The sequence below is a fragment of the Heterocephalus glaber genome, unplaced genomic scaffold (assembly GCF_053883595.1).
Source record: "Heterocephalus glaber isolate CG9 unplaced genomic scaffold, H.glaber_assembly_v1.0 deba00001428, whole genome shotgun sequence".
Classification (NCBI taxonomy): Eukaryota; Metazoa; Chordata; class Mammalia; order Rodentia; family Bathyergidae; genus Heterocephalus; species Heterocephalus glaber.
In genome coordinates, this window is record NW_028258293.1 from 30,147,340 (window position 1) to 30,174,083 (window position 26,744).

The 26,744-nt window shown below is 46.5% G+C and overlaps 1 protein-coding gene and 1 long non-coding RNA gene across 4 annotated transcripts in view; one reads left to right on the forward strand and one right to left on the reverse strand.

The window, feature by feature from the left end:
• Nucleotides 1–4,439, reverse strand: part of LOC110345577 (uncharacterized) — a 50,514-nt gene extending 46,075 nt beyond the window's left edge. For both annotated transcript variants that reach the window (XR_015451491.1, XR_015451490.1), the window contains exons 1-2: nucleotides 3,465–4,439; nucleotides 3,052–3,089 (exon numbers count right to left, since the gene is read on the reverse strand). This is a non-coding gene — a long non-coding RNA (uncharacterized LOC110345577). The remainder of the gene's footprint in view (nucleotides 1–3,051; nucleotides 3,090–3,464) is intronic.
• A 12,081-nt stretch (nucleotides 4,440–16,520) lies between these two features.
• Dgat2 (diacylglycerol O-acyltransferase 2) overlaps nucleotides 16,521–26,744 on the forward strand; it is a 31,277-nt gene continuing 21,053 nt past the window's right edge. The window contains exon 1 of one of the 2 annotated variants that reach the window (XM_004863213.4): nucleotides 16,521–17,055. In XM_004863213.4, the coding sequence (XP_004863270.1) occupies nucleotides 16,935–17,055 (121 nt within the window). In that variant the 5' untranslated portion in view covers nucleotides 16,521–16,934. Of the gene's footprint in view, nucleotides 17,056–19,029; nucleotides 19,176–26,744 lie in introns of those variants that run through there. The other variant, XM_087211955.1, reaches the window with a different exon arrangement.

Below are 26,744 nucleotides of genomic sequence, written 5' to 3' on the forward strand. Positions count from 1 at the left end.
GGAAATCCCTCACCTCTTTACAGGCCTGTGGTTGTCATAAAAAGGCTATTGTGGGGCTGGGGTGTAGCTCAGTGTAGAGTGCTTGCCTAGCATTCACAAGGCCCTGGGTTTGATCCCAGTACTGCAAATAAATAAATAAATAAATAAATAAATAAATAAATAAATAAGCCTACTGTTATAGGAGGCCTACAAACAAGCAATTAAAGAAAAATTCCTGCCCCTTGGGAAGGGATGAGAAATTGTCTCTGTCTGAGGATCCTGTACTGATACCCACTAGAGGTGGGATCCCACTTGGAGAGGTGCAGGAAACTCTTTTCCACTCAAGAGTAACTATGGATACAAGGCAGGAGGTAGCTGCATGGGAAGAGATCCAGAAATGCTGAGAATGCTGGTGAAATAACCAATTGGAGGCCATTAGGCAGACACAGCTCCACTGCCTTAGGTCCCTACACAAGAAAAACAAAACACAACTCAGTGTAACCAACTGAAAATGTCAACTAACCTCTAACTAGAGACTTTCTGCAGATCTCAAACAAATAATACCAATGCCTATCTGCAGACAAGTAATTTATTTACTTTACTTCTCTATGTTCCACCTATAAAAGCTGGCTGCCCACGCTGCTGGAGCAAAGGTTGCTGACTATCTAATGGTTTCAAATACTGTACAACTGAAGAAGCCTTTAATACTCATAGAAACTCTGTTAGACTTATTTCATCTAAAGTTTTTATTTTCACAAAGCTCTGCCTCCAAGCCAGGTTTGGTGGCCCATGCCTGCAATCCTAGCACTCTAGGAGGCTGAGGAAGGATTGCAAATTCCAGCCCATCCCAGGCAACTTGGTGACTTAGCAAGATCCTATTTTAAAATAAAAATAAAAAGAGCAGATGTAGCTCAGGGCAGAGGCCCTGGGTTCAATCTTTAGTATCACCCCCCCCCACATACACACATATACACACACAAGCCCTGTCTCAAAGGAGACCAAGACAGATGAAGCTAGGCCTGCTCAAGACCCTTGTAGACCTACATAATAGAGAATCCACTGCACCCACCATTGTCTTGCAGCAGAGAAAGAAGCCAACAGCAATCTGTTGCTCAGGAAAGGCAGAGCATGGGGAGAGATCTACCTTGTGACACAAGTGCACTGGGGACGATGGAAAACTGAGGGTGAACTGTGAGCACTGAGAAAGACTTCATCAAAGTTACAAGTTCTTGTGCTTGCAAGAATACTATCAAGAAATTTAGAAGACAACCCACAGTATGAAAGTCAATATTTTTACAAAGCATATATTTGATAAGGACCTGGTGTTGCAATATAGAATGGTGCCCCTGTTCACGAACTTGATTCTTTTCATGATTCTGGTTGCAAACAGTTGGATGAGAACCAAATCAAACTCAATGATTAGGTTCAATGTTGACTTTATGGGGAAACTCTTACAACAAAAGGATATCCCATTAAAAATGGGGAAAGGGGGCCAGGGATTTAGCTCAGTGGTGCCACCGCCTGCCTCGCAAGTGCAAGGTCCTGAGTTTGACCATGGTAGGAAAAACAAAAACAACAACAAAAATGGGCAAAGGCTTTGAACTGACTGTTCTTCAAAGAAGATTCACAAATTGTCAATAAGCACATGAAAGGATGCTCAACATCATCAGTCATTGGAGAAATAAGAATCAAAACCATAATAAGACACCACTCACTCCCACTAAAATTGCTGAGGGCAAAAAGTCGTATAATGGAGAAAATGGAATCTTCAAACACTGTTGGCGGGATATAAAGTGGTGCTGACAATTTGAAAAACAGTCTGGACATTCTTTGAAGAGTTAAGCATGCAAATATCATTGGATTCAGCAATTCTACTTCTAGGCATATATCAAGAGAAATGGCAGATACAGTCACACAAAATTTTGTACACAAATGTTTACAGTAGCATTATTCATAATAGCCCCAAAATGGAAACAACCCATCAGCTGATGAATGGATAAACAAAATGCATTATCTATGTGGTGAAATAGTATTTGATCATAGAAAGGAGTGAAGTACTGATATATTGTACACAAGTGAGTGGTGAAAACATGGTGTGTGAGAGAAGCCAGGCACAAAAGCCATGCATTACATGATTGAATTTATATGAAATTTCTAGAATGAGCAAATTTATACAGACAGAAAGTAGAGTAGTATTTGCTTAGAGCTAGGAGGGATGAGTGATTGAAGAATGGTAGCTAAAGGACTTCTTCTGCTCCTTCTCCTTCCCTTTCCCCTCCTCCTCCTCCTCCTCCTCCTCCTCCTCCTCCTCCTCCTCCTCCTCCTCCTCCTCCTGCTTCTTCTGTATCGAGGATCGAACTCGGGACCTCGCACTTGTGAGGCAGGTGCCGGAACCACTGAGCTAAATCCCCAGCCCCTAGGATTTCTTCTTAAAAGCTTTTAAAAAAAATTGTGATACAGTATATATTACAACAAATTTACTACTATAGCCATGTTAAAGTGACATTAATTGAACTTGCAACATTCACAAACAGCACTATGATCTAATTCCAGAACTTCAAAATTTCATCAGACAGAAACCCTTCACCTATTTTTCCTTCCCTTCAGTCCCTGGCAACTACAGCTTTTTTTTTTTAATGATGAAATATTCTAAAATTAACTCTGATGATGATTGTAGAATTCTGTGACTATACTAAAATCTAGTGAATTGTATAGTTTAAATGAGTGAATTGTATGGTATGTGAGTTAAAGCTCAAAGAAGGAAGGAAGAGAAAGAAAGAAAGAAAGAAAGAAAGAAAGAAAGAAAGAAAGAAAAGAAAAGAGAAGAAGCAAGGAAGGAAAGAGGGAAAAGGAAGGAAGAGAAAGGCAGGAAGGGAAGGAAAGGAAAGGAAAGACTGGAAGAACTCTCTGACACCCCAGCCTCCACCTTCAGCACAAGCTGAAAGCAACCAATCACTGAAAAAATCTGCAACGATGGCAATAGCAATACCCAAACCCAGCTCCATTCTCAAAGCATCAAACTCAGTCAGAGAAAATGAGGCACATCCATTCCCAGGCATCAGTTCTACTTACCTTAGTTTCTTTTCTTTTTCTACACATGTGAGTTGACACTGCATCAAAAAATAGGAGATATCCATTAACAAGAAGAAAATCCATTCTAAAGAAACATAACATAAAGCAGAACCAGATGTCAGATGAGTGGAATTGTAGAATGATGAGACTTACGACAGAGACTTAAAAATGACTATGATGAGTTAAGTGAACAATCTATTAAAAAAAAGATAGATGGGCTGGGGATTTAACTCAGTGATTTCACCACCTGCTGCACAAGCTCAAGGACCTGAGTTCGATCCCCAATACCAAAAAAAAAAAAAAAAAGATAGACAACCTATATGAATTGATAAGGAATTTTTGCAGAGAGATTAAAAACTATATATAAAAATAAAAAGCAACGTATCAAAAATGAAGTCCTTTGATGTACTTACCAGCAGACCAGAAATAGCTGAGGAAAGAATCAGTGAATATTCACGATAGAAGTCATCTCACCAAAAGCCCCAGGCATGGTGGCACATGCTTGTAATCCCAGCACTTAGGAGGCTGAGGCAGAAGGATCGATATGAGTTTGAGGCCAGCCTGGGCTACATAGTGAGTTCAAGGTCAGCCTGAACTACATAGCAAGACCCTGTCTCAAAAAACCAAAAACAAACAAACAAAAAAGAAAAATAATCACACTGAAACACAAAGAGAAAAGAGTGTGCAGGGGTGGGTTGAATGGAGCACTCAAGAACTATAAGACAATAACAAACAGTACAAATATGTGTGCTATGGGAGCCAAGAAGGAAAGAAGAGAGAAAAAAGGAGATAGTGGCTGAGAATTTTCCAAATGTGATGAAAGACAAATCACAGATCCAAGAATTTCAGAGAACTCTCAAGCAGGATAAATATAAAACACATTCACATCTAAATATATAGTCGAACTACCAAATACAAAAAAAGGTAAATATTAAAGGTAACAAAGGAAACAATGAAATATTACATACAAAAGAACAAAGGTAATACTGTAGATTTTTTGTTACAAATTTTACAAGTTAGAAGACAATGGTATAAGGTCTTTAGGTATGGAAAAGAAAAGGCTGTCATCCCAGAGTTTTATTTCCAATGAAAACAGCATTAAAATGAAAGTAAAAATAAAGACAATACAATAAAGGTGAAGAGTATTTATTGACAGCAGACCTGTACAACAAGAAAAGTTAAAGGAAGTTCTTTACGCAGAATGTATGTGACACCAGATGGTAATCTGGATTTACACAATGAAATGAAGACTACCAGGAACTATAAAAGAAAATAGGAAGAAAGAATGAATGAAAGAAGAAAAGAAGAGAAAAGAAAAGAAAAGAAAGAGTGGGGAGGAAAGAGGAAGGAAGGAAAAGAGTGGTGCAGTCCCTCAACGCAGCAGTGAAGGAAGGTGTTTGGGTCTTGGGACAGAACCCTCGCGAATGGATCAATGCCTTTCTCATGGGAGTTTGGCCCCCTTTTTACTGTTCCAAACACTTACACTTCGACTTTATGCCATAAACTGAAGCAACATGCAGCCCTCGTCCTTTGTGGCCATCCAGTCTTGGACTTTCCATAAAACAAAATAATCCTCTTTTCTTTATATATTACTCAGTCTCAAGTACTATGTTATGGCAGAAAAAAACAGACTAAAACTACTGTTTCTCATTTTTAATCACTTTAAAAGATAATTAACTAAGGGCTGGGGATGTAGCTCAGTTGTACAGTGCTTACCTGGCAAGCATGAACCCTGAGTTCGATTCCCACTACCAAAAAAAAAAGATAATTGACTGACCAAAGCAAAAATAGTAACAATATACTGTGGAGTTTATATCTATAGAAGTAAATATATAACAAAATATCACAAAGTTTACAAAGAAGAAATGAAAGTAACAGATGTGAGGTTCTTAATCTTTACATGAAATGGTGCATTATTATCCCAAGATAGGCTAAGAAGTTTAAAACATACATTGTAAATCCTTGGTTAACTGCTAAAATATTTTAAAAGAGGTATAACCACTGATCCAGTAGGGGAATAAAAAACTAAGTTAATTCAAAAGAAAGCATGAAAAGATGGAAAAAAGTTAAAAGATCAGATAGGAAAAATTAAAAAACAACTTGCAAAGTGCTAACTTTGGATTCAGCCATAGTAATAATCATATTAATGGTGAAAGGAAGAAACAGGCAGATGGGATTTTTTTTTTAAAGACCCAACCATAGTTTGTCTATAAAAACTTCTCTTTAAATGTAAAAATATAGACAGGTTAACATGTAAAGAATGGAAAAAGTTATGCCACACAAACATTAATCAAACACCAATCAAAAGAAAACTAGGGTGGTTATACTAACAGTAGACAAAGTAGGTCTCAGAAGAATATTACTAAGCATAAAAAGGGATATTATATTATAATAAAGGGGCTAATTCATCAAGAAGACATAATAATCCTAAGTTTACAGAGTCTAATGACAGACATTAAAAAATACATGAGACAAAAACTGAGATAATTAAAAGAAAAAAGACAAATCCACAATCATGGTTGGAGATTTCTCTATTCAGTAACTGATAGAACAAGTAGACAGAAAACCAAAAGATATAGAAGACCTAAATAATAATATCAAACAACTTGATCTTAGTGACATTTATTGAATGCTACACAGAACAGCAGAATAAATATTCCTTTCACAAGTACTTTAAAGGTTTGGGAAAAAAAAGGATCTACCAAAACAGAATGCATTGTCAAAATTCTGCCCACAAACAACCCTCAACAAATTTAGAAGAATTGAAATCATATAAAGTATGTTTTATAATAAAAATGGAATTAAACTATAATCAATAACAAAAATAGAGCTGAAAATTCCCCAATATTTGAAAACAACACACTTTAAATGGATCAAAGAACAAATTACACTAGAAATCTCAAAATACTTTTAATTGAATGAAAACAAAAACACCATCAAAATTTATGACATGCAACTAGAGTGATTGTCAGAAGAAAATTCATAGTACTAAATGCATATACTAGAAGCAATGAAAACTTCAAATTAAGAATCTAAGTTTAAGAAGAAGAGCAAATTATAGCCAAGGGAAGCAGAAGAAAGGAATAATGATCAAAGTAGAAGTAAATGAAATTGAAAACAGTTAAGTAGAGAAAATCACTGAAATCATAAGTTTTTATTGAAAAAAATAAAACCTTCTAGTCAGACTGGTCATGAGAAAAAAGGATAAAGATACAAATTACAAGCACCAGGAATGAAAAAGAGATATCACTACAGCGCTTACAGATATTAAACTAATAACAAATAACCATTATGAGCAACTTTATGCCAAAATATTTGATATTTTAAATAGATGAACTGTCCTAATGGTCGGCCCTAAGAAGTACCCAGGGCATTTCTTCTACATCTGTGCCTGAAGAGGGGACGTGTGAAATACAGCATGCCCAATCTGCTGCCAAAAACAAGCCTCTGGTCCCTGTAGGGTGGGGTGGCCTCAAAGAGGGGACATTGGGAGAGCTTACTGGGTTCAAATTCCCCTGAGTTTATCTCAGGACTGGGCCTATTTCTCAATACTGAGTACACAAGAAATGACAGCTGTGGACTTAATTCTAGGATTGCACAATGGCAGTGTTGTAAAAATCCTCCAATCCCTCCCTGGGTTCTTCCCCTTTTTAACCCTGTCACCCAGGACCCAGGTGAATAGTAATAAGCAAGGGCTTTGGCATCAGATCAACAAGAATTCAAATCCCAGCTCCTCCTCTAGCTATTACCTCTCTAAGCCTCAGTTTTTCCATCTCTGTTGTAAGGTACTTTCACGGTTGTGAAGGTTAAGCAACAGGATGCATGTACAGTGTTATGTGCAAAGTTAGACCTAAATTCACTTCAGTCTCTGATCTCTTCCCTAAAGGTTTCCCTGAAAACTTCAATTCAGACTGTGTACTCAACCCCTCTCAGTTTGATTTTAAACTTCAGAAGCTCTAGGAGAGCTGTGACTGGGTCTATTTTCCCCCAGAACATACATGGGTCTTGGCAAAGACCATGTGCAGGATAAACATGTTGAATGAGTGAAGGAATGAATACATGCACAAATGAATGCCATCAGGTGTTCTAGTTACCATGAAATTTAATGCTAGATCCCTCTCTGTACCTTTCCAAGTCCTTACAGTACCTATGATATCAGAGGAACTAGGAGTAGGTAATGAGATGAATAAGATCTATTTCTTACCCTTAAAGAATTCAATAAATGTTTGCTGCTGTCCTTCCTCTCCTAGATTTTGTTCTGGACTCTAGGACCTCAGATCAGCCTTACTTCTGCCTACAAATAAGTGGAAAGGAGAGGAATGTGGACAAATTGTTACACAAGCATTTGTTTCTCCAAAATGTGTGGTTCTCCAAGCTGTGAACTTCCACAAAGGAAAGACCCTGCACTATATACTCCCAAATTCCTAGCCCTGACCCCAGTATTAAAGTGGAATCTTAAAAGGAGAAGAGGGATATGGCTGTAAAGAAGGCTTCTTGGAGGAAGATACATGGAGAAAAGATAGATGGGAAGGTGTGGAAAGTGGGAGCTGGGCGAGAGGTTCAGGTCAAGAGACTCAGAGGTGGAACAGCACATGCAAGGTCACAGTAAGTGACTTGATGTGAACAGAGAGCTGGATTCATGTCAGAGAGAGACTGGGAGAAGAGTGACAGGGGCAGGATTGCATAAGGCCTTAAATGCACTTGAAAGTCAAGTCAAGGATCTTGGGCCTCATTCTAAGAGCTATGGGGAGCCAAAGAGAGAGTGGTTGGATGATGTATTCCCCAAATCCTTCTGGGAGTCTGGAGACAGGACCAGTGATGCGACTAATGCAGCTGTCTGTCCCATGTCCAGGTGGCATGGGCCTGGGCAATGGGATTGGACAGAACTATTTCCTGGTGGTTGGGGGTGGAAGTATCATTGTGTGTGTTTTTATATCCGTTCTTCTCAGAGGGTCAGCCTAATTAGAAATTATCCCAAAGCCTGGGGGAGGCCAAGGTTTCCAAAAAGAGGCTTAGAAACATTTGACAAAGCCTGACTTTATATTTCTTTCCCTTCAATATCATCCTGCAGATTCAACACTTTTCTGCAGGCTTTCAGGTTCTTCTAATCCTGGTTATCTCATCCAAAATATTGGCTTTCTCACTCTAATTTGTGTCTCCTGCATGCTCTGAGCCAACATCCTTGTGCAGGCAGCTGGTTTAAAACAAAACATAACCCAAAAAACCCAAGACTATGTTGAGGGTGGAGCCTGGAATTACAAGGAAACCACATTCTAGGAGCAGCTCCTACCTGAGGCTGCCATTTCTCCCTGGAATGGGCCTGCTGGTCACCTTCTCTGTTGGAACTATGATGGCATCTAAGGGACTGGGAATTTTGGGAGGCCACTGAAGAGAGACTGACACATTAATGTCATTGCTTCTTGATGATTCAGTGCCAGCTCCTGATAACCAGTGCCTCTTTCTCTTGAGGGCATCCTTCACAGAATGCAGTTTAGATCTTGACGTTAAAATATGGCCTTGATTTTGCCGCTATTATAAAGCATAGGCACGGGAGCCAAGGACCTTCAGTTTAAATCCTGGATGTATCACCTCTAGCTGTGTGACTCCATTCAAGTTTGTAATCCTCTTTGTGCCTCATTTTTGAAATATGAAAAATGGGACTGTAATTATATAGTATCTATTCTACAGATGTTGTTGTAAGGCTTAAATAAATCCATCCATGTAAAGTATCTAGAATAGTAACAGGCAGAGAATAAACACTGGAGTTTAGTACCTGTTACTACCTGCAGTTGTTCTTGAAACCTGCTGTTTCTCCTTTTGGGAAAAACAAGGTGGCACTAACCCAGTATTTCTGCTGCAGGGTCTCTGGGGTACCACTGGATGGATCTATCATCTATCTATCTATCTATCTATCCATCCATCTATCTATCTATCTATCATCTAGCTATCATCTAGCTATCTAATTGTGTGGAGTTGGGAATTGAAGCTAGGGCCTCAAGCATGCTACACACAGGTTCTGGCACTGACTGAGCTACATCCCTAGCCCACTGGAGCAATTTATTCAGCAGAGCAAACCTGTGCTCCATTGCAGTCTCCTTATGCAAACCAGCAGTAGCTAGCCGAGTGTGGCAGTACAAGCCTGTAATCCCAGTGCTCTGGGAGGCTGAGAGAGGAGGATCACAAGTTTGAGCTCAGCCTGGGCAACTTAGTGACTTGGTGAGATCCTGTCTCAACCAAGCAAGCAAGTGAACAAGCAAACAATGCTGGGGATGTAGCTCAGCATGAAGGCCCAATGCCTAGTATGAGGAGTGAGGAAGAATAGTAGCAGCAGCTCCTGAGAGCTTGTTAGAAATATAAATTATTGACCCCACACCAGACCTAATGAATCAGAAACTCTGGTGTGGGCTCAGCAAGCTGCATTTTAACAGTTTCGGAACAGCCTATAGTTTGAGGACCCCAACAACAGAGTACAGCACAGCAGCTGATTTAGGTAGAATGGGCCCAGGTCAGGTGCCACCTCCTCCCTAGCTGCTTCTGATTGGCCCTTTCCTGGCATCTCTGACTTCCTCTTCATGTTACCATCATTTGCACCCAGAGGTGCTGCCCTGAATTGCAAATTTCCTGAGAGCAGGGGTGCATGTCACTCATCTCTGTGTCTGCCCTGGACAGGCCAGGGCCTTCCACAAGGGGTTTGTTTGGGAAAGATCTGCTGAATCAAGTGTGGGACTATTCCAGTCTCCTCTTACTAAGACCACTATCACCTCTAGTCTTTCAGACCTTTGTTCGAACTGCAGCCCTCTCCTGTGCTGAGGGGCATGTGTATGTCATCTCTGGTCTCTTCCAGTTCCACTGGTTTCCCTAGGCATTTTACCCTTCCCTCTTTCTTCACGGCCGATCAAAATGCTTTGGACAAGTTGCCCCATCTGCAGGCAAACCTGTCCTACCAATTGTGACTTAAATCAGAATTCTACTGATTTGTCAAGTATCGTGTACCAGGCCCTGCACTGGGCACTGTATGTTCACTATGTAAGTCCTTACAACAACCCCAGGAAGGAGGTATTATATTTACTCTCATACAAACAGGGTCTAGAGAAACTGAGGCACAAACAGCAACAGCAAGCTAAGGCAAGGTGAAAGCTTTTTCAGTAAGGGCAAGGCCAAGGGCTGGGCGCACATGGATTAGGAGAAATGCCTTGATTAGGCAGACTTATAAGTATGACAGAAATGATCTGCCAAACCTGTCCTAAGCTTCTTCTAAGTAACCAGGCTGACAGGGTCTCAGCCCACTGGTGCTGCACCTTCTGTTTATGTAGGGAGAGGCATGGGCCTCTCCATCTTGTCTTCACTGTGTCCCCTGCACCAGCACTTACTATGTATACTGTAGAAGATTTCAAACAGTGTTGCCCCAGAGCCCTGCAGACTGGTGTGGGTGGGCTGGACAAAGGAGAGTTTGACCACATGGATCTTAGGCCCACCCTTGCTGAGCCAGGGTATTCCCTGAGTTCCATGTCACCTCTTTGGCTTCTGAACAAGGTTGTATTTGAAGAAGGGGTTTCATTGCTAAAGAGCTTGGGCAGTTCCTGCTGAGGTGGCTTTGTGTTTCTTCCCCCAGAGTCTAGGCCCATGAAGAGCAGGGACTGTGCCAACATCCAACACAGGATTTGGTGTGTGTGTGTTGGGGGGGTGTCTCAGGGAAAGTGGGCCAGAAGAAAGGATGGATGAAACACAAATGCATGGGGGGCTCTCTCTGCAGTGTAAGGTTTGCTGCCCTGCCACTCCCATCCCCCTCTCCCTGGAGGGAAAAGGCCTTGAGAGAGTTGAGTAAGACACTTGCAGACAGAATGATGCAAGGGGAGCTTTCTGTACATATTGCAACAGAACATTCTAAAAGGGGGCATTGGGCTGCTCTGATATCTGGGTCCCAACAGTCTCAGCCCTCCTCTACTCCTCTCCTGTTGGCCAGACCTGTCATCAGTATAGAGTCACAAGCCATTACTGAGCCCCCCTCTAAGGCCTGACCTGAGAGCTGGAGGGTTCTTGGGCTTTGAATGAAACCTAGAGTCATCTTCAATCACTCCTTTCCTTTCCTCTGTCCCACATCCCTGTCACAGAGTCCTAGAGATCTCATGGCCTTAGCTTCCCTCAGAACCACTCCTTCTCTCTGCACTGCCATCTCTTCCCTTAGTTCCAGCAATGTAATCATCACCATCACCTTCATTTCTTCCACCCAACATCACCTAGGTCCCTCACGTGCACAGGCCAGGCCAGTGTTGGACTCTGGGACACAGAGAGGACTCTGATTCCCTATGCCCTTGGTCAGCCTCTCCAGGGAGAGGAAGATATATAAACATTAGGTGTTACAAGAGCTCTGAGAGAGAGAAGTAGGGGAACTCATGGCACAGAGCAGGTACAGGGACCTCCTGAGGCCATGTGCTGCATACTTTCCATTTCTCCCAGACCCACTCCCCACTTCTGACCACCTGAACCCTCCTTGGATACCCGGTATGGACTACAAGGGCCTCCCTCACCCATGGGCACCGGGAAGTCACAGCATTAGATGGCAGGAAGGCAGGAGCAGACAGTGACGTGCCAGGGCACTATGGGTTGCCTGTGCTCACAGCTTCTATCAGGCAGCACTCCTGATACCCAGCTTCCATGGTACTGGGCTTCCTGCCCTTGGTCCTCTGGCCACAAAGCCCCACAATGCCACTAGGCTTGGGCTATGGCACGGACCCTGGAGCTTTCCCTATACTCTGTCTACATCTTCGTAAAAAGTCTTTGTATTAAACTTTCCTCAAATTACCCAAATTGAGTGGACTATTTTCTGCAGGGAGCCTGCTTAATACAAGGCAGAGGTAGTCAAGAAGGGTGCCAGATAGGTGAAAGTTAAAGGTGTTCTTGTCTGACAATGATCTTTGTAAAGAATAACACTGACCATACTTCACCCCCTACTAAAAAGTTTCATGGCTCCCCATTGTTCTGAGGATAAAGTCTGTATTCTGTAGCCTGTCTTCTGAAACTGTGTATGAACTGGCCTTTGGTGACCAAATGGCATGTAAGGGAAGTCCCCCAGAAAAGGCACAGTAGGGGGCTCAGAAATGGAGTGGGGGAAGGAGGCCCCAAAAGGGTGCACCCACGCCATAAAGCTGCTCCAACTGGCAAATTCACACATGGGGAAGGAGTGGGTGAGTTTTGAGCCAGAGGACCATGCCAAGCTCTTACCGCAACCTCTGCCCTCCTCCTCTCTAAGTGAGGTGAGTACTGGCATGAATCTATCCCCAAGGGGCCCTTGCTTTGGGCAAAAGACTGGTTTCAATGCCTCCCTATCACTGACATCCATCAAGTTCTTGGATTCCCAAACTTTCCCTTTCCCAATTGTAAAATAGTAATAACCCCACAGGGCTATGGGGGAAGCTTAAAGGAGGCAATGGATGGGAATTCACTTTTGTCAAGGAGTTCTGTTTAATGTGGTCCTTCCCCTTGCCTGCAAGACAGGAAAGGTACAGAGGACTGAAGGCTCAGGGAGGCTGAGTGTAAATCCCGGCTTCGCCACAGGTTTTGTATCCTTTATCCAAAGTGCTAAGGACAAGAAGTCTTTTGGATTTCAGATTTTCTGGTTAGGGATGCTGTGCTTATTTGCTGCATGATCCTGGATGAGCCACTTTACCTCTTGGCACCTCATTTGCAAAGCAGGGGGATAATTGCCCTTCTGGAGTGATTGTGAGCACTTAGGCTCACATAAGGGATGACCCAACACAGATCATACGCTTGCTGTTTCTTTCTCCCTATACATCTCATAGGGCAGGCATCCTCTCTGCCTGGGGGCCAGCCACTGACCTTCCTCTTCTGTGAGATGGAGGGGCTAAGCTGGCATCATTATCATGCATCTCAGTGGTACATGTGTCAAGCTCTTTGCCAACTACAAAGCCATGAACATAATTCCTAATGGCAGCACAGCACTGGTGACTGAAAGGGGGTACTAGGATATACTGCTCTTGGTAAAGCCCACTCTGGTCAGGTCCTTCTTGGAGGAGTGACTTCACCTGTCTCTGGTTTAGCCAAAGCACTTATAAATTGGGCTGGGAAGTGCCGAAGAAGAAGTGACCTAGCTCAAAGAACACATCTCACAGCTGTCCTGCTCACTTATAGGAAGAGCAAGCAGGTCATCATAGGAACCCAGGGATGATGGGAAGTGTGGGAATGGGACCAGAAGTCACTGTTTTCTCTGAGCACCCATACTCTCTTTGTATGAGGGGAAACAGTCCCAGGACATGAATAGCTTCCAAGAAATGTCTGGGTCTAGTTTGCCATCTATATCCAACCTGGTCCAATGTACTTATGCAGTAGCCATGGTGTAGTAGCTGGGGGCAAAAGGAGGGAATTTTTTACAAGTCAGGATTCCAGGGCTTGCTATCTTGCAGATGGGAGACCCAGAAACAATCAACTGTGCCTCAGGCCTTGCATCCTTTGGTGGATGTTCCCACACATGAAGCTCCCAATCTGTGGGCCAGGTTTTATGGCCCTCACCTTGACACCACCAAGCCAGCTTATCTTTCTAGCCCACGAATCTGATCCACACCCCTGCTGCTGCTCACACCCCTGCCTTGGTCAATCATGCTCAGGATAAAGCCCCAGCTTCCTGGCAGGACTACAAATCTTTCCCTGTTGTCAACCTCTCTAGCTTCATCTCCTACCCCTCCTTTGTCTACATCCTGCTTCTAGCCACATTAGGGTACTCACGGCTCCCACTCCAGGCCCTTGCCCATCGTGTAACCTCTGTCAAGACACTTTCCCTTCCTCTTTGCCTGACAGAATCAGACTCATCTCATCAGGTCCAGCAGCAATGTCCTCTCTTCTTGACCTTCCAATATACCATTCCCTCCTCCTCTGCAGCTACTATACCCACTCACTGGTCAGTCAACTGTGGAGTAAGCCTCTTTGCCAAGCCAGGCCCACACCAAGGCATAGAGTTGATGAGGTTCCTGCCCTTGGGAAGTTCCTGGTCCAGTGGGGAGGCAGACATTGCACATAGATGGTGACAGCACAGAAGGGAAGGGATGAACTTGGCATAGCTTCTCATGTCACCCTGTCTGTGACCATTGGCTTTGGGATATCATCTCCACAAAAATAGGGATTAGATTCCCCTGGCCTAATTAGCACCTTGCCCAGAGAAGGTGCACAGGGAACATGTGCTGAAGTAGATGCATTTGGGATCTGAATATTTCAAGCAGGCCTTGTTTACTCAAAGTCTTGCCATTTATTATTATTAGAATAATGCTATCTTGTTTTTCATTGCATCATTGTAATACCCTTTACATGTTATGATTTTACTTGATCCTCAGATACTCAAGTGAAGTCAGCAAGCTAGGAACGAACTGTCACCTCTATTTCATGATGCGGAAACAGAAACCTAGACAGGACACAGATAGTGACTTGCCCAAAGGCCCTTGGCAAATCAGTGGTAGAGGAGGGGCCAGAACCCAAACTTCCTGCTTTTGAGCTCAAGCTTGGCCCCTCAGATCATACTAGAGGTGAGTGGGTAGGCCCTGGGTTCCAACCCAAGCCCTTTTCCATAGGAGACCCTTCAAGAGCAGGCACAAGTCACACAATGACCGGGGGTCTTGGCTCCAAGAGGAAAAGATGCAAGTATCCACCGACACCTTCAGCATCCACCTGGCTATACTCATCTTTGCCCAAAACTATTCCACACCCACTTGCAACTCTCAGCCTTTGCACACACCAGTCTCCGTGTCCCTCTGTGATATGGCATGCCACTAGCCTTTCATCAGTTTCCTAAAAGGCACCAAGCTCTTTCCAGCCCCCAGGTTCTCACCACATGCTGGTCCCTCTCCTTAGGATGCTTTTTCTCTATCCTTCACTGACTCAGACCTCAGGGTTCAGTTGCATTTGTTTAGTGAGATTCACCCCTGTGGTGTTCAGGGAGTTGAACAAATGGAAGTGTTTCTAAGTCTCAGCTGTGGTATCAGTCACACACTTCCCTGTGACTGTGATTCCTGTCACTTGCCCCTCCCCATGTGAAAAGGTGGTAAAAACCTCAAAAGCAGAGACTGGTTCTCTTCTCATGCTGTGACCTCACAGCTAGCTTGGTCAAGCTATGCCGAAGACATTTGTCTTTTCACTGTCATGCTTGTTGCCCTCCACATCCAGTAAGTCACTCCACTAGATTCCATTAGCTCTCACCTCCTCATGTACTCTCTTTTTTCTTTTTGTGGTGCTGGGGGCCCTGGCATGTTAAGCCAGTACTCTACACTGAGCTGCACTCTTGGTACCCTTTTCTCTAGGCCAGCTCTTCCCTCTGTTCCCTCCACTGCCCCAGGCTCAGGCTCACCTTCTCTGCCCCAACTTTCCCATTGCCTTCTCACTGCCGCCCCATCCCCTCATGTCCATTTCCCACACTATGGCTCCAGAACTCATTTTTTTTTTTTTTTTGTACTGGGGATTGAACTCCGGACCTTGCGCTTGCAAGGCAGGCAGCAGCACCACTGAGCTGAATCCCCAGACCAGGCTCCAGAACTCTTAAAACTCATCTGAGGATTGTCATTTTCCTACAGCTCCCCCAAGAACCCCAATGTCTCCAGAGTGGCACTTTAGGGCCTCCTAAGATCAACCCCAGCCCACTGTCTCCAGCCACTCCAGATCTCCCAACCTCCCTCAAACATGCTGGCTTTGCCAAGCTTTCACGCCAGTCCTTCTGTCTTGCCATCACTTTCTCCATCTGCAGTACTCTTCTGCAATATTCATTCATGGGCAATGAATGTGATTTTGGAACACTTTCTGTGTTCCAGCCTCCTTTCATACCTTGCCTTACTTATCCTTTAGTTCGAAAAGCACCTTGAACAGTGATAATTACCATTCCTATTTTATAGACATGAAAATTGAAGTTCAAGAAAGGGAGTCTCAGACCAGGGCTCCAGGTCTGCCTGGAGCCAAAACTGACGCATACTATTCTATCTGGGAATTGCACCCGGCCCTCCTGTCTGAGGCAGAGCCCATGCTCCTCTGTGGCTCCTCAGCTCCCTGGCTTCTCTCTTGTCCCAGAACTGTGGCCGGTGTCTGTGCATAGCTGTTTCTGCCACCTCCCATCCTCACGAACGTGAGCATCCCAAGGGCAGGCACATGCTAATCAGGCTGGGTATCCAGCATCCAGTAGAGTACATACGGTCTGTGATCTTCTTGATAAAAGGAAAGGCAGCGGTATTTCGGGTGGTTTAGAAGCTCAGCTCTAAACTAACTAATCCCGACACTACCTGAGACGGGATCTCCGCAAATGGAGACATCTGGCGCACAGCCAACGGAACACAGGCACACACACCCCCCACCCACGTCCTCCCACACGTGCTGTTTCCCCGCCCACATTCTAGCTGCCGGGCTGGACCAATTTCCGCGGGGGAGGTCTAAGGGGCGGGCTGAGGGAGCAGCTGGAAAAACCGGGAGAGCCCCTTGGAACCAGGCCTCCAGCGCCTCTGCCTCCCGCATTCCGCCAGCCTGCGTAGTGCAGGACCCCGCCCTGCCTTAGGCCTGCACCGAGCCGAGACCCAGGAGCTTCTCTGCGATCCCCGCGCGAGGACGTGGTGTGGGCCGCGGGGTGGAACGGCCTGCCCCCCAGCTCACGTCGCGGCCCGCCCCCTTGAGAGGTTATAAATTGCTCGCTCCCTACCACGAACCTAGTGGCTGCCTCGCTAACTGGTCTTTGGCTCTTCGAACTGCCGTGCCATAGCTTCCGGTGCCTCAGCCGCGCTGCTTGGGCGCGTCCGCGGGCTCCCGTGCTCTGCGCGAAGCCCTGGCCCCGGCGGCCAGGGCATGGACCAGGGGCGTGGGGCGAGGCGGCTTCTCGCGGGGCCGTGACCTGCACCGGCTTCAGCATGAAGACCCTCATAGCAGCATACTCTGGGGTCCTGCGAGGTGAGCGTCGGGCAGAGGCTGCCCGAAGTGAGGGCTCCCATAGAAGATCTCCGCTGTCCCGTGAAGGGTCAGGAAAATGGGGTGAGTGTCTGTCACACCGGGAGGCTTTGATCCTGGTTGTGTACCTGCAAGATTTCCAGGAAAGGGCTCTGAGGCAAGCTGACTGGTGCTAGAGGACTGGCCACTACAAGATGAGTTCCCAGCTCCTTCCTTTTCTCTAGGGGACACTCGCGGACGGCTCCAGTTTCGTGGGTCTGTGATGAGGAAAGATTCATCATTATCTAGCCTGGTTACCCAGTGTGATTCAGGCAGCTTGGCATCCTAGTCAAGTCTGGGTTTATTCTTCATTTTGGCACTTGTCACTTTTTGCAATATCTGTTACATCACCTCCTGCCCCCCCGCCCCCCCCAGGTCATAAGAATGATACCATCTACCCTTTCCAGTTATCAGGAGCATTGGAGAACTCCTCTCCAGTCCCCAGTACCATACCGTCTACAGTACTCCTGGTAGTTTTCTCCCCATACCCTCACCAGGTGGAGCAAGCTTGAATGAGGCAGGCTGGCAAGGGTTTTGCAATCCCCTGAAACACCCGCTGATGGGGACCATGTCTGGCTGGGGCAAGTGTGTCTGCACTGCCTTACATCCATTTGCCACTCCAGGCCAAGGAACCCACTCAGCAGCAACTCTGAGCCTAGTATAGGTAGAAGGCAAGGTGGAGGGGGTGGTTTGCTGGGTGTCTTCCAGAGTGGAACTCAGGCCCTCAAGGAATCAAGGGCACATTGAAATCAAATGCCACAGAATTTCATATGCAAGGAAAAACACTCCTTCCACCTTCATGCTTGTCTATCGTTGGAGAAACTGAGGCAGAAAGAAGCATTCTCCCCAAAGTTTCCTTAGCAGATGCCTTGAGTGGGAGATTAAATTCAAATCCAGGAGACCTTGGAAGTCATCAGAGCTATCCTGGTCTGCAAGTCTGTCATGCATGATGCCCCTGTCTGATCTCCTAAGTCTTTTTTCTGCTTGCTAAACCTCTGCTACCTGGGATTTTTCTTTGGTAACAAATAATTCCCTGCTCTATTCGCCTTTGTTATAAAAAAAAGTGCTAATTATGGAAATCTTGAGACAGAAAGAAAACAAAACTTGCTGGTTGGTCACCTACCCAAAGATAGCTTCCTATTAGTATTTTAGTATATTTATTTACAATTTTCCTTATACATGTGTTATAGATTTTTGAGGACATCCTGTAGATAGAGTTCTGAATCCTGTTTTTACCCTTAATGTTACATCATGAATATTTCCTACTGTTAATAAAAAATTGTTTTTAATATGTTAGTGGCTGCAAGGTAACCTATGCTGGAGCTGTGTCACAGTTTAGTTGTGCTGGGCATTGACATGGTTCCTCGATTATTGCTGTGGTTATCTGCCCTCTTGGTCTGGGCGCTGCTTGTTCCCTTGGAGAGGTATTGAGCTACTGTTGCCATCTTCCAGTGAACAGCCTGAGCTGTCTCATGCACCAGTCCAGCAGCCTCTGATAGCCTCTTCTGTCACTTAGAGTGCTTTTCTGTTCACTGCACCCTTTGATACCCTTAACAGGGAAGAAGAGGAAATGCCTATGTTTGTGCTTTTAAGATGTCTTGGTCTCCAGATGTCAAGATAGGGGCACTCTCTGCAGTGGTCCTTCCTAGAGATCCCCTTCCTGGGTTCTGCCCTCCACAAGCTGTGAGCTGTGTCTTCCAGGAACCAAGGAATCTTAGCTCTGTTTTTGACCTAGAATTTGTTATTCAAGAGAATTTGTATCCTAGCAGGTCGTCTTTGCCAAGTCACATAATATCGTATCAGCACCATTTCTCCATATTGTTATCAGATCTTAAAAATATGATATTTAAAAACTGGGTGTGAGAAATTATAGCATGGAGTGTATGTAGCAAGAGCTAATATGAATACAAACCAGTCAGTTTAGCTCTTCAGAGTCTACTTTGGTGAAAGACTGGGTGGGGTATGGGAGGTGCTAAACCAAATTTTATATTATCTCGGTATTTCCATTAGTCCTGCTTTCTACATCCTCAGCCCTTGAAGACACTACCCAGTGGCCTAGTTTGCCTTTTCAGTTAAGTTCCCAGTGTTGTGAGATAGTGAGCACCTTGTCCCTGGCAGTATTCAAGGAGAGACCATGGATTCTCTGAAGGGAAGTCCTGTGTTGGGTGAGAGATTGCAATAGATACCTTCCTTGGTGCCTGGTTTCTTTGTAGCATTGTGGGTAGAGGAGGGAGGATATTGGAGGGGGAGTGTGTGTTGTTTTCTAACTTCTGAAGGACAGTATTGGCCCAGGCATGTAGGCTGCGGAGTAGCTGCATGTGCATCCCTGCTTCTGCCCTTGTATGGGGGCTCTTTGGGGCAGAGCCCTTGAATGCTTACCTGTGTCCTCCGGGTTCAGTACAGGGCCCAACATGAAATGGTGACAGTAAAATTCTGTGCTGATGTATTCTGTGGGACTCAAAGAGCAAGGCCAGGAACTGGGGTGGGATTATGGAGGGGGCAGGTTTCAACGCATTACAAGAATCCTTCCTAGCAGCTGTTGATGACTATGCTGGCTGGGCTGGTGGGGATGGAGTTCCCCTTTTGTGGGGGTATGCAAATAGGGGCTTGGTAGGTGATAAAACAGAATATCTAGATTGTTAGGGAAAACTCTGGAACTAAGGAACTCAGTCATAGAAAGAGAAATCATTCTCATGTTCCCCCTTTCCTCAATTTTGTGTGGCATTTCTCCTCCCTTACATCACTTCCCCAGCTGCGTAGAAATGACTTTTGGGTTACCAGTGTTACCAAGTGCTCATCTGGGCTGGGAAAGGAGAACCAAGAGTAATATTTTATTAGCAGGCTAAGTGACTCAGCTGCGAGTGTGTAAATCCAGCCGCACCCCCATCCTCCTGCCACCAAATTCAGCAGCAAGTACTTGAGTCATAACAACGTGGATACCTATTAACGCTGGACCTGGCCCAACTCTTATGGTACAGATGGGAAGCCTGAGGTCCTCTGAGGGAAGGGACTCATCCGGGGGTACAAAGCCAGGCTAGAACCCAAACCTATCTCCCAGTCTGTGGGTGTGCCTCCTTAAACAAGAGGAGTGTGGTGAGGCCTGGAAGGCTGAATGCTGCACAGCAAAGGTGCTCAGCAGTTTGCTGAATGAGTGAAGGCTGCCCTTGGTCTCCCTGATGGGGTCCCAGGCTTTGTAAGGAGGCTCCCCACACTTGCCCATGTAGAGATAACAGCAGCCCCCAGAGCTTCTGCTTCCAGGTGCACTGTCTGTCACCCCATCCCCATACTTGATACCTTCCAAAGTCCTCCTCGGAGCCTGTGGGGCCACATGAGTGGCCCCTTCCACCTCACAGCCTTCTGTCCGCCATGCCACCCACCTTGTTCCAGACAAGCCAGTGGTCTTCTTGATCTCCCAGCACTGCCTCAGTTCAGAGTCAGGGCCTTTGTGTGCGCTGTCTTCCTTCCCAGATCTTTGCGTGGCTGGGTTCTGAATACTCAGTCTCCTCTCTGAGGCCTTCCCTGGCCACCTGCCTAGAGAGCCACCCCCAGTCACCACATTTTTTGCTTTCATGACTCTTACCATTACCTAAATTCTCATGTGTGTTTATCAGTTCAGATAATTGTCTCCTCCATAAGAATGTCAGCCCTTGGGAACAGGGACTTGTCTGTCTTCATGTGTGTGTGTCCCTCATCTAGTGCAGTTGTGTCCCTAGTATCTAGCACAGTTCGTGGCAGGTAATAGGTACTCAGTAAATATTAGTTGACTGAATGAATCATTAATGGGACTTCCCTCTTCCTTTTGGCACGAAGCCTTGCGTTTAGCTTCAGTGTGGTTCCTCGAATCTTCCCCAGGGTTCTTTTCCTACATCTTCTGGGTGCTGGGGCTGCAGCTGTCTCTTGCCCTAGAGACACATAGTCTGCCACAAGCTGGCCCCTGGGGCTGAGTGTTGAGTGGGTGGAGCCAGACTTGACGCAGTACCCCTCATGGTTTCCAGAGCTTAGAAGCCAGAGAGCTAGGATTCTAACCCTGTCTTTCCTTTGGGACGTGGCTGGGTATCTCACTTCCTCTCTGAAGATCTCACTCCCCCTTGCCTCAGAAGTAAAGTTGGAAAACTCAGACTCTTGAGATATGAGGGTTTAAGTTAAGGTGAATCGAAAGTGCTTTATGAGCTAACTTTGTGACACTCTGTGAGTGAGGCCTTGTCATTTGTTCTGTATAATAGGCTGCAGTCCCCATTGCTGTGAAGAATGCCATACTCCTCTCTGGCACATCCATTAAAGCTTCACCAAAGGGCAGCTAAGGTGTGGACCCGTCAGTGTATTGACTGGACACCTTCTGTGTGTCAGCCAAGATCCATACCTTCCAGGAAACAAGGCCAAGGGTTCACACAAGATGATGGTACAGAGGGATCTGAGCCATGACAGAGAACAAAGGGGCAGTTGTGGAAGCCTAGAGGGGAGGATGAGGGAACTAACTAAATCATGCTGGGGTCTTCCTGGAAGAGGTGACATTCAGTCTGGATCTTGAAATATGCTGAAAGATGTTGGGCAGGCAAGGCATGGCAAGAACATTCAAGTAGAAAGAATAGCATAAATAAAGGCATGCGTTTGGGTGGAAGGGGCAGTCTGACTGTGGATCAGCCTGGGCAATGGTCCTGCTTCTGTGTACTGAGAAGCAGAGACAAGGAAGACAGCAGGCTTTATCCAGGCCTGTGGGGGCTCATCTCCATCTGCCTAGGAAGGAAGATATCTTCCTTCCGAAGAGAGCCCTTCCGAAAGGAGCCTGGTGTAGTCAGAGTTTCCTGGTCTCTACCACTCCTGAAGACCCCTGGTATGGAGCTACTGTTGCCCAATGGGATCATGCTAGGAGTCAAGTGCAGGGTCTATGCAGCCCCTACTCTGCCACTGACCTGGTGTGCAGCCTAGGCAAGCCACCACCCCTTGCTGACTCTCAGTCTCTATGAAATGGACAAAAGGTGAAGAGAGTATCTTCCCAGTTATGGTGCTGAACTTGGACACTTTGGGCCTATTAAAAATAGCAGTAAAGGGCTGGGGATTTAGCTCAGTGGTTCCGTTGCCTGCCTCGAAAGCACAAGGTCCTGAGTTTGATCCCTGGTACCAAAAAAAAAAAAAAAAAGCGGTAACCCTGAACTTCTTCCCTTGTAAGAGCAGTTAGCAGTTCTGAGCCAAGGCCAGGAGCCTGGCTCTGTCCCTGCTTCCCATGTGCCTTGAGAAAGACCCTCTCCTGGGGACCAGCTTCTTCAGGAGTTAAGTGAGGAGTCCTGGGTGAGAGAAATTCTGGGATGCCTTCCATCTCTGCTAGAGAAACATGATGCCAGCTCTGCCCCGTACTTCTCTGGGTCAGCCTCTTCCTCATTCTTGTCCTTAGCATCTCCTCGTGAAAATGGCCTCATGTCCTGCTTGGGGCCCAGGTAAGTGCCCTAGAAGAATCTATCTACCCACGCTTGCCATGAGTTATCAAAGGGGACTATTTTGAGGACTCCTTGGTGATGCACATTTAAGCTGGTAGTGTTGCCATGGCAACTACTCCCACTCCAGTATTTTTGAATGTGCTAGGTCAGAAAGTGGAGGTGGGGAAAGTGGGCCATTGGGGTCCTCAGCAGTCACAGCCAGGGTCCTGATTGTAGCTCCAAGGCATCAGGAACATGGCATCCTAAGAGGCCTACTTCCTTGGCCTTGCTTCCCAGGACCCTACCTTCATGAAATATGGACATGTGAAGACCTATGCTTCCAGAGTAGCCTGAGAAGGGGCTGATAGTCCTGGAGGAGGGTCTTCTGTGGGTAAATATTAATTCATTAGTTGGGAAGACCTTAGACTTCAGCTGCTCCACTCCAACATGTAATTCAGTGCCAGAGAGAAACAAGAAACTTAAGAGAGGGGAAGAGGAGGCTCCGAGTCCCAGCAAACCTGTGGATATTCAGGATGCCTGGCTTCCTGCAGCAGGCCCTGAGGACTGAAGCTTGGAGACCACCAAACAGGTCCTGATGGTCAGGCCAGGGGTGTCAAACCCACACCCTCTCCCATGGTGAGAAAGGATCACCAGGCACATCTGGGGGATGGCTCTCCAGTAGGTTGGCCTCCCCTTGGGCCAGATGTCTCAGTGGATCCTGTTTAAGGACACCTGATTCTAAACCAGAACCCTCAAAGGAGATTGCCTGTTAGTCTTTCCAGAAAAGAGCTCACGTGGGTTGGGATCAGGTGACTGGCCAGTGAGCTTCCCTGCCTGAAGTTGGTGGAAGGCATGGGAGCATTGGCTGGCTCTCTTTCTGGCCTTCAGGGTAGGGGCCAGCATGCCATGGCATCCTGTCCTCATGTCCACTCCACTTTCTCAGCTAGACTCGCAGACTTGTCCTTAAGTCCTCAAGCTTGTGCTCCCTCTCCTTTCCAGGCCTTGGCAGATGCTGTGTGCAGGACTCTATTCCTTGGGGTCCTGACCCTTCACCTTCCTCTTGTCAGCCTGGCATCTCACCTGAGCTGTTACCTCCCCTAGGGAGGCAGCCCTGAGAATACCCATTCAAGCTTGGTTGGGGGCCTCCCCTGGGTTCATGTCCATGGCATTCTTTTCACAGCCCTACTCCCCAGCTCCATGTCTGAGAAGGAGGAGAGGAGAGGCAGGTTCTAGAAGCCTCCCTTCTAGGGCAAGGCACTTAAACAGCACATGTCAAATAAACAATAGCTTTGGACGCCACCTTCCTTTCTCTTCCTCTGGAGCCTTCACTGTTGCCCCTGCTTTTAACCTGCCCCCTCCAGCTAGAGGAGACCTTTTCTTCTTGATTTCCCAGGGTTCTCCTTTTGACACTGTGGCATGGTGTAAGTCAGCTGTGAAGTGGATGTATCTCTGTTCTTGTCCAGGCCTTTTTTATTCATCACAGTTGCTGTGAGCGTTCAGTCACTCAGCAAACATTGACGGAACACCTACCCTGTGTCTGACCATGTTAGGCGTGGAACTGGATGAATGAGGCATGGTTCCTGCAGACAAATCCATACCTCTCCCGCAGTGAGAAAGGCTGAGTACAGCAGCAAGGTGAGGGCTCACAGGTTGTGGACAGCCCAAGCTGGGTGGGGAGAAAGGAGGCTTCCCAAGGGGAGGGTCAGCAGGCTGGTCACTGAGGGGTCAGTGTGTGTGCCTGGTAAGGCCCAGTGTGTGCTGAACAAACTAGACTCAGGTAATAGGACTGCACCTCTAGGCACTGCAGGCACAGCTAAGAGCGTGGGGAACTGCACAGGGCTAGCTTGGTGTGCAAGGCTCATGGGAGCCCAGCTTTGAACTGGAACTCTAAAGCTGCAGGCATGACCCTCCAGAGCTGGTGGCTTTGACCTGTGTAGGCCTGATGTCATCACATCTGTGGATTCTCCCTGAATGTCCTGTTCCAGGCAGCCTGGAAGACAGCTCACCTCTGGCCCTGAAGAAATGGCGGCTCTTTGGCACTGGGCTTGGTTTCCTGAACCTACTTGGCACTTGGTTTAACTTCCTGGACCTGCCTGGGGCTAGAAAGATATGCCAGGGGCCAGTAAGTCCACCCCTTGCCCCAAGGCAACTTGCATCCAGTCCTTGAAAGTAACTTTGGGGTGACTTCCTCACTCACCTAAGCCAAGGGCAGAGCTTGGGTCCAGATGGGCTCAGGTGTGGCATCTCCAGGCCTAGGCATGTCAATTTGACACTGCCTGAGAGACTGTTCTTACTCTGCTACCTCCCTGGCTCTTTCTGGCTCTAATAAATAAAGATTATTTAGATTCCTCTCAAGGATCCCAGATCACAACTAAGGAGGATGCCGAGTCTCAGGAGGGGAAATGGTTTTCAAGACCCCCGGTAGGAAGCATCAGAGCCAGGATTTCAATCCTGTCTGTCACCTGCATTGTCATACTCATTGAATGAGGAGGGGAGAATCAAGGCTCACTTGATAATTAACTGGCATCCACGCAGGTCTTTACTTTTTATGAGGCACTTGCCTGTGCATTATCTAACTTAATTCACTCAATCTGACGAGGTAGGTATTGGCCTACTATACAGATGAGGAAACTGAGGCTTGCACAAGTGACTCATCCAGGCCACATTTCGAGCACTAGAGGCTAGGTGTTCCTGACTGCCATTCTGTGCATCTTCTCCAGCCTGGTGGGTCCTGTCCCCTGACCCCCACCAGAGGCTGGTAGTGGGGGTGGCAGAGGAAGCAGTGTGATCTGTCCAGAGGCATGACCTGCCCACCTGCTCGGTGCAACAGGCCTTTCCCATGTGTGCACAGCACCTCCTCTCCACATCCTGGGGATCCTCCACCCTAGCGCGCTCTCATTGCCCCAGATTCCTTTGCTTCAGAGCTCTCATTTCCATGGGCCATTACTGTATATCATATTTCACATGGGCTGCCTTCTCTCTGCCGCCGCCACATTTAGGCTTCCTAACAGATGGCACATCGTCTGCTGTGCTCACTGCTATTGCCCCAGTGGCTAGTATCAGCTCTTGGCACTGGGGCTAGAAAGTGTTCCATGCTGTGGGTCTTATCTCCGACCCTATTCATCTCCTCCAGGAAGCCCCTTTTGTTCATTCTTACTTCTCTATTCTTAGCTTCTCTTTGGGTGAACCTGACTACTCCTTTCCTGGGCTGTTGCGCATCTTCTCTGTGTGTGTTTCATTACAACTTACTTTAAGTCTTACTTTAAGTTTCATTACATCTTCCTAACTTACGAGTTCCCCCGACCATGGTGTCCCTCTCCTCTTTGTCCTCCAGACCTTGTCTTCAGGCCCTGGAGATGCCCAGGGCCTCCTTGGAGCCTTCCCCACCATGCCCCTCCCTCTGCTGCCTCTTCTCCTAATGCACAGCCTCATGCCCACACCTCTCTTGAAAAATAATGTGCCCTTTGGCCCCATTTATCTCCTTCCCACTCTGGTAGATGGTAGGAGCAGTGCCAGTATCACCGAACAAAAGCCAGATGTACCCTACACACATTTTTTCATTTCATCTCCCAAACAACCCTGTATGAGGGGATTGTTACCCTCACCTGGGGACACTGAAGCTGAGAGAGGTTAGGTGATAGCTAGGCAGGGCAGAGCTGGCCCAGGGCCCTTCCTCAGATCTAGGAGGCAGAGGCTCAGACTCTTCTCATGCTCAGGCAAGTGTGAGGTCTAGAAGCCTAGGAAACTGGTTTCATCCGCTCTGAGGTGTGGCCTCTCTGGTCACTCCAATATCAGATGTTGGGCAAGGATTTTCCAACACACCCGCTGCCACCCCCAGCCTGGGCTGGGTCCTGAGACTGAGGCTGTTTGGTCTCACTGCTGCAGGCAGCTTGACTTGTGGAAGCACCTGGTGGGAAGTTCATACTCCTTGCACTGCCAGTCTACACAGGCCTGTCCCTGTGAGACTTGAGGCAAGGTGTGGGGCAGAGCAAACAACCCTCCTAAGCCAGGATGTCTCTTCCCAAAGTTTGGGAATAGACTGGCTTGTTTAGTAGGGACAAGCCCTCAGTGACGTGGCACTGTAGGAATAAGGAGGGATTTGGGGCCCAGATACTTTCCTTAAGACTTGGCTCCTATACTCCAACCACAAGCAAGTGGCTTAACCTCTTTTGGCTTCACCTCACCTGGTTTCCTCTTCTGTGAAATGAGGTTCCAGTCCCTGCCTTGTCAGTGCTGTACTGTGTGACAGTGATGCGCCATATTGACTTGGGGGAGGGATTGCTTTCTGAAAGGTAAGGAAGCTGCTCAAGGCCTTCCAGGCCC